This window comes from Prionailurus viverrinus, chromosome C1 (genome assembly GCF_022837055.1).
Source record: "Prionailurus viverrinus isolate Anna chromosome C1, UM_Priviv_1.0, whole genome shotgun sequence".
In the NCBI taxonomy this organism is placed as follows: Eukaryota; Metazoa; Chordata; class Mammalia; order Carnivora; family Felidae; genus Prionailurus; species Prionailurus viverrinus.
This window is the reverse complement of record NC_062568.1, coordinates 34,311,774-34,319,459: the sequence shown is the minus strand read 5'-3', so window position 1 is coordinate 34,319,459 and position 7,686 is coordinate 34,311,774. Positions and strand designations below refer to the sequence as shown.

The window sequence follows — 7,686 nt, the reverse complement described above, 5'->3', positions numbered from 1 at the left end:
GAGATTACTGGATTTATGGTAGTTCTACTTTTAACTTTTTGAGGATACCCCATACTGTTTTCCACAGTGGCTGCACCAGTTTGCATTCCCAGCAGTGCAAGAGGGTTCCTCTTTCTCCACATCTTCACCAACACTTGTTCTCGCAGGTCTTTTAGTCTAGCTATTCTGACAGGTGATAGCTCGTGTGGTTTTGATTCACATTTCCCTGGTGATTAGGGATGTTGGGCACTTTTCCATGTGTCTGTGATCCGTCTGTAGGTCTTCTTTGGGGAAGGTTTATTCAGGTTCTCTGTCCATTTTTTAAATCAAAAAAAATTTTGGTGTTGAATAATTGAAGTTCTTTATATATTTGAAGATTAACTTTTCTATCATTTGCAAGGATCTTCTCCCATTCAGTAGGTTGCCCGATGGTTTCCTCTGTTTTGCAAAAGCTTTTTATTTCTGTGTAGTCCCAAGAGTTGACATTTGTAGCTCTCTTGCCCAAGATTTGTCTCGAAAAATGTTGCTATGGCTGGTGTCACAGAGATTACTGCCTATGTTTTCTCCTAAAAGTTTTATGCTTTCAGGTCTCACATTTAGGACTTTAGTCCACTTTGAGTTTATTTTTGTGTATGGTGTCAGAAAGTGGTCCAGTTTTCCCAGCATATTTTTTTTTTGATGTTTTTATTTACTTTTAAGACTGAAAGCATGAGCTGAGGATGGGCAGAGAGAAGGAAACAGGAACCGAAGCAGGCTCTGCGATGACAGCAGAGAGTCTGACACAGGACTTGAACTCACGAGAGATGTGAGATCATAACCTGAGCCAAAGTCAGAGACTCAGCCAATTGAGCCACCCAGATGCCCCCCAGCACCATTTATTGAAGAGACAGCCTTTTCCCCGCTGTATATTCTTGCCTCCTTTGCTAATTAACATACACACCCCTATGTTTATAGCAGCATTATTTACAATAGCCAAAATGTAGAAACCAAAGTGTCCATCAATAGATGGATAAAAAAAGACATAGTATCTATATACAATGGAATATTAATTGACCATAAAAAAGATAAGATCTTGGGGCACCCGGGTGGCTCAGTCAGTTAAGAGTCCAACTCTTGGTTTCGGCTCAGGTCATGGTCTCACAGTTTCGTGGGTTCAAGGCCCGCATCAGACTCCAGGCTGACAATGCAGAGCCTACTTGTGATTCTCTCTCCCCACCCCCCCTCACTCTACCTTCTCTCAAAATAAGTAAGCTTTAAAAAAAAATTTTATAAAAAGATAAAATCTTGCCATCTGTGACAGCATGGGTGGACCTAGAAGAGATTATGCTAAGTAAAATGAGGAAGATAAATACTATAGGATTTCACTTTATGTGGAATCTAAAAAACAGAACAAATGAAGAAACAAACCAAAAAGTAGACTCTTAATACTGAGAGCAAACGGGCGGTTGCCGGAAGGAAGGGTGATGGGAGGATGGGTGAAATAAAGTGAATTAATAGGTACAAATTACCAGTTATAAAGTAAGTCATGGAGATGAAAGAGCATGAGGAATATAGTCAACAATATTGGAATAATGTTGTATGGTGACAGATAGTGACTCTGCTTCCCGTGATGAGCACAGAGTAATGCATGGAATCGTTCAATAAATGTTTTACACCTGAAGCTAACCTAACAGTGCATGTTAATTATACACCAATTAAGAAAAATGGGGGGCGCCTGGGTGTCTCAGCCGGTTAAGCTTCTGACTTCAACCCAGGTCATGATCTCAGTTTGTGGGTTTGAGCCCCACATTGGGCTCTGTGCTGACAGCTCAGAGCCTGGAGCTGCTTCAGATTGTGTGTCTCCCTCTCTCTCTCTGCCCCTCCCCTGCTCATGCTCTCTCTTTCAAAAATGAATAAAAACATTTAAAAAGAAAAAGAAGAAAGATAGGAGTCAGGGGTTAGTGAAAAATTGGAGCAGAATGAAGTTTTAAGATAACTACTTGGCAGGAAAGCAGAGAGAATGGAAGTGATCAAGGACATACAGGAAAGATCATTTGAAGTTGAAGCCTCCGAATTAGTAGTGACAAAAATCTGAACTCCAAAGACATTCAACAGACCAGGCTCAGGTTCAAAGAAAACCAACATATGACACATTTCCCAGGCTGGTATGACAGAAGGATAACTATTGGCTCACAAACTGGCCCCCACACAGGGAAGAGGCACGTCATCCCAGATTGGTAGGTGACAGGTTTCACATGCAAGGGAACTTACACACTAGACTTGTTTTTCCGCAGCCATAAGACGAACAGACTGCCACACCCACCCACCCGCTAGAATCTTCAGTTTATATAGAGGCCTTAACGAGGTTCAGTCACATCCAGATGGGCTCAACAGCAGATTGCTCCCTCATTTGGCATCCTTGAAAAACGGTGTCAGCTGTAGAAAGCATGGAAAACATGGGCAGAACGTGCATTCCAAGGTGGGGGAGGGGGGGCTAAAAGGAGCCTCCAGATGCCTGGGTCCAGTTTGTGGCCCTTTGATGACCTCTTTCAACAACAACAGAGCAAGAGAATGGAGACTCTGAAAAGAGTGAAGTTGAAATTAAGAATCTCAGAACCTAAAATCCATAAAGGAAGAAAAGGCTATTCAGTGGCAGTAAAGGAGCTCTTAAATAGGATAGGTGGGCATCTCAGTGAGAGAGAGACGTGGCGGGAGAAACTACTGTCGAAGCAGAAAGAATAGGAGTGAGGGTATTGACGCTGCGATTTCAGAAGTGCAATTCCAGGCATTGACACGGTCCCCCATGTGGCCATGGAAATGGGTGCCTGTAGTGAAGGACTTTGGTCATGAAAGGTCAAGGAACTAAGCTTGATTAAGGAGTTTCACTTTAGCTAAGGCTATAGCTGTTCCCACGGATGCTGAGGTAAGCAGAGTGGAGGGGAAAACTGTGAGCTGAAGTCCTCAATGAATCAAGTAGGAGAGAAGATGTTATGAGTCTAAAATTAGTAAGAACTCTTTGCTGGACAACAGATGATAAATATTGTAGACCCCATCTCCTGAACTTGGAACGTGGAAGAATGGAAAATCCCACGTAGACACAGAGCCTTCAAGGAGATGAATTACAGTAAAAACCTGGAGGTAGGGGTAGAGTTCCAAGAATGGGTTGAAGATATAGTGTGTTTTCGTAGCCCAGGGGTACAGTGAAAAGATCTGAAAGCCAGTAGAATACTAGAAAGTTGATTCTTCAGCCAAAAAGAAACAAAAACCTACTTAAAAGGTAAAAGCATGAGAAGCTAAAACATTAGCTGGAGGGCTTATACCACAGGCGATGCTAACCACGAGATGTGAAGGTGGAATTGGTTTAAGTGGCTGCCCGTGTGCTCCCAATAGAACTGTTCCCAGCAGTTCCCAGGTATTTAAAAGGAATTTGGCATTCTTTTCTTAAAGAAATTTTTTTTCAACGTTTATTTATTTTTGGGACAGAGAATGAACGGGGAAGGGGCAGAGAGAGAGGGAGACACAGGATCGGAAACAGGCTCCAGGCTCTGAGCCATCAGCCCAGAGCCCGACGCGGGGCTCGAACTCACAGACCGCGAGATCGTGACCTGGCTGAAGTCGGACGCTTAACCGACTGCGCCACCCAGGCGCCCCGGAATTTGGCATTCTTGATAGAAAGCCAACATCAACTGGATTGCTTCTTGCAGAGCACTGGTCCACACAAACAGGCCAGCAGGGGACAGATGGATTCACAGCAACCGTCTGGACAGGGATGACCCTGAAAAGGCCCATTCACTTTCCACCCTTTTCCCCATCTGCAGATTTTCCTCCTTCCATCCTCTGCTGTTCTCACCGTCCGTTCACTCCACCGCAAAAGTCATAGTAGAAATGAACAACCATCCAGTGTTCTGACTTTCTACGTTTTTTCTGCTAGACCTCCATTTCTAGCTCCTCTGGGTGGTCACTTGCTCATTCACAGAATCTTGTTTCTAAACTTGTCTTCTGAAGATTCCCCATGGGTCGTAACCGCAGCCGTTCTCCACGGAGGGAGCGCAGGCGGTCCCGGTCCACATCTCGTAAGAGAGAACGCAGGCGCAGAGAAAGGTCCCCGCCCCAGGAGAGAGATCCTCGACGGAGCCGCTCTGGTTCTCCGCACAGAAGAGGCTCCAGATCCCCAAGACGGCATAGATCCACATCTCCTTCCCCTTCTCCACTAAAAGAAAGAAGAGATGAGGAAAAGAAAGAAACAAAGAGCAAAGAACGTCAGATTACTGAGGAGGGCTTAGAGGGAAAAACAGAGGAAGAAATCGAGATGGTGAAGTTAATGGGATTTGCCTCTTTGGGCTCCACAAGAGGGGAAAAAGGTGGACGGCTCTGTAAATAAATGCCTATGCCATAAATGTATCTCAGAAGAGGAAGTACAGGCAGTGTATGAATCGAAAAGGCGGATTCAATAGACCTTTCGTTCCATTCTCATTGCATGAGAACTAAAATGTTAAAGAATGGGTTTTTTTCCTCATCTTGCTCAGAAGAGTGGATTTTGTATTTCATATTTAATATTCATAAAAAAACATGATCACAGCCTTTACTCCCTGTAAGAGTAAGAAAATGTTATTTATTACGTGTGCATTTCACTTACCCTGACTCAAAAAAAGAAAGGTTAATATATTTTTCTTTTAGGAAATGTCATTTGGGGCAATCGTCAACCCCAGTTTTTTGTTCTTATTGTTGTGGGAGCTGTGTATGTTTTCTTCTTGGATGCTCGTTAGGATTTTTGAAAGCACGTAGAAGTAATTTGGATGTAAGTTTCTCAAATAAAGCAATATTTCTACCCTTTAAAAATAAATAAACAAACAAACGTGTCTTCTGTGGGGCACCTTTGCCAGAGTTATGGAAGAAAAAACAGTTTTATAAAAATTGGCAGACAATTCTTTCATATTTGTCCCTTATTGTGATCCCTGTCAAGCAAGAGAAATGTCACTCCTGGGACTGAATTTCCCTAGTAATTCTCACAGTAATCAGTACTATCACCAACAAGACCACAGCCGAGATGTCATCCCCTGTCCTCACCAGTGAAAACCCTGACAAAATCCGATACATTTCAAAAATCGTTAGGAATGAATTTTAGCTTCGATGTGTTAGACCATTGGATCTCTCAAATTATAGAAAGGCACTTTATCACTCTATTACTTATCTCCTTGAAAGATTCCCTTATGCACATAGTGTTTAACTTGGGTAGAGATATATGTATGCTTTTGAATTATTAATCTAAAAATATGGAAGTTCACTTTAAATTTTTTTAATGTTTTTTAATTTATTTTTTAAAAAGAGACAGAGTGTGGGCAGGGAAGGGGCAGGGAGAGGGAGACCCAGAATCTGAAGCAGGCTCCAGGCTCCGAGCAGTCAGCACAGAGCTGATATAAGGCTCGAACTCACAAACCGTGAGATCGTGACCTAAGCCAAAGTCGGATGCTCAACCAACTGAGCCACCCAGGTGACCTGGAAGTGCACTTTAAGAGAAGTTATCTGGGAAAAGAAACTGTTAACCAACTATAAAAGACCAAATGGAGAACAGAAATTGACTTGCTGATATTTTGGTTCCCTAGGTGTCAATTTCAGCTGCATGTATGATTTTGTGTTTTCTCTCATGGTTTGGGTGGGTTTTTTTCTCTTTTAAAAAACTTTTGTTTATGTATTTTGAGAGAGAGAGAGAGAGAGTGATGGGGCAGGGGCAAGAAAGGGAGACAGAGAATCTTAAGCAGGCTTCACGCTGTCAGCATGCAGCCCTATGTGGGGCTCGAACTTGCTAATCATGAGATCATAACCTGAGCCTAAATCAAGAGTCCGTAGCTTAACTGGCTGAGCAGGGGCACCTGGGTGGGTTTTTTGTTTTGTTTTGTTTTTTAGTGATTTTATTACACATGAACCAAATGCTTGCTTAAGGATATTATGCCCAAATTTGTGCTGATTCTAAGGAAATTTTTTTTTATCAGAAATTTATTTTCCGGTAAAGTATATTGTATAAGCTGCTGAATTTTGACTTGTTGTGTTGTAATTTGTTACTACTTATTTTCTTTACCCCCTTCTTTTGAAACCGTAGCTTGTGTAGACGGTAAAAGTGCTGATATGTTATACATGCTCCTTTTAAGCAACGTGGCAGCTTTTTATTTTTGTGGGTCATGGTATGAGGTTGAAAAAATTGAGTGTACAACTTAAAGCAGAGTCCAGCATCTGGTATTCTTTTCTCTGCCCATTCCCTTTTCTCTTTGTGAACCTATACTCCTCCTTATCTTCCTTATCTTGCTTAGTTGACAAATATTTCCTGAACACCTGCTGTGGGCCAGGCACTGGTCTAGGCATGGAAGAGAGAGGATGCAGCCAAGATCCCAGCTTCTATTCTAAGAGAGAGAAATTGAAAATTAGCAAGAAAAGAGCATTTTGTTTGTTTATTTCAGATGATTAAAATAAATGCAAAAAGTGAATAAAATGAAATGGGGTAACAGGAGAGACTGCAGTCAAAGAAAGCCTCTCATAGGAGGAGAAATTTGAGCTGCGACTTGAATGATAAAAGAAGTCAGCCCTTCAGTGATGTCCGGAATGTGTTTCCCAGGAAGCAGGTGAGGTAGTAAGACTCAGACCTGAATGTAAGAATAAACTTGACACATTCAAAGCCAGGAACATAGTGAGGAAGGATCTTATTTTAATAAGGCAAAGAAACCATAAATTGAAATGGGGCAAGAAAGGAAGCAGGAAGGCCAATTAGGTGCCTACTGAAGTAGGTCAGGGAAATGACAACGGTGGCTTAAACTTGGGGGAAGTGATGGAAATGAAGAGAAGGAACACATCAGGGATATATTTTGGGCGGGGAGGAACCTAATAGGATTTGTTGATGGACCAGATATAAGGAATAAGAATATGGTAAAATGACTTTTAGGTTTTTTTGTTGGCTGAGCTACTTGGTAGATGGAAGGTACAAGAAAAGAAAAGACTTCATTTTCTAATATGTTAAGTTTGAGATGTCTGTTACATGTCCAAGGAAGATGTTGAGATAGGGAGCTGTACAACCCTGGGTATAGTTCTGGTCAAGGTGTAGGCTGGAAGTTCATCCATCCATAGATAGATGGTAAGAGAAGCCATGAGATTAGATGAAATCATCAAACAAGAGACTGTAAATAGAAACAGAACGAAAGGTGATCCAAGGATCAGGCCCCAAGACTCTTGTTTTCTCTTTCTGGAAACTTGCAATTTAAAAAATTACATATTTTGTTGACCCTTTAACAAAGAGTTACGCAAGTATAAAGTTAGAGTTACAACAGATATCTCAGATGCAAAAGGAACCCTACAAAATGTGGTTGACAATTCATGCATGTGGTATTTGTTTGTGAAAATACTGAGCTATATATGGACCAATTCCCATAAAAACAAATAATGATGCTGTTTTATTACCACACATTGACCTTCGACTAATCACAACCAGATCTGGAGAAACACAAATGGGTGCATTCTATTTCTTTGAACACTAGAGGGAGATATATTCACCTGCAAACCAGAGAGAAAAAAATGAACTTTTTTCCTATAGAAGTGCTCTTTGACCATAGAATCATAGAATATTTTAAATTTTGATATTTTTGCAATCATCAAGAAATAGGTCTTAAATAAATTACACGTTTGGAAAGTAACTTGATTTGTTTGCTAAACCAGATTTTACTAAAAGGCTATTTTGTATATGCT

The 7,686-nt window shown here is 41.3% G+C and overlaps 1 protein-coding gene across 1 annotated transcript; it reads left to right on the top strand.

The window, feature by feature from the left end:
* Positions 1 to 3,613: 3,613 nt before the first annotated feature.
* On the top strand, positions 3,614 to 4,379 carry LOC125173043 (U4/U6.U5 small nuclear ribonucleoprotein 27 kDa protein-like). The gene has a single exon (XM_047871826.1). It carries the CDS (start codon positions 3,971 to 3,973, stop codon positions 4,337 to 4,339), a length of 369 nt encoding a protein of 122 aa, XP_047727782.1. The 5' UTR covers positions 3,614 to 3,970; the 3' UTR covers positions 4,340 to 4,379.
* The last annotated feature ends 3,307 nt before the right edge of the window (positions 4,380 to 7,686 follow it).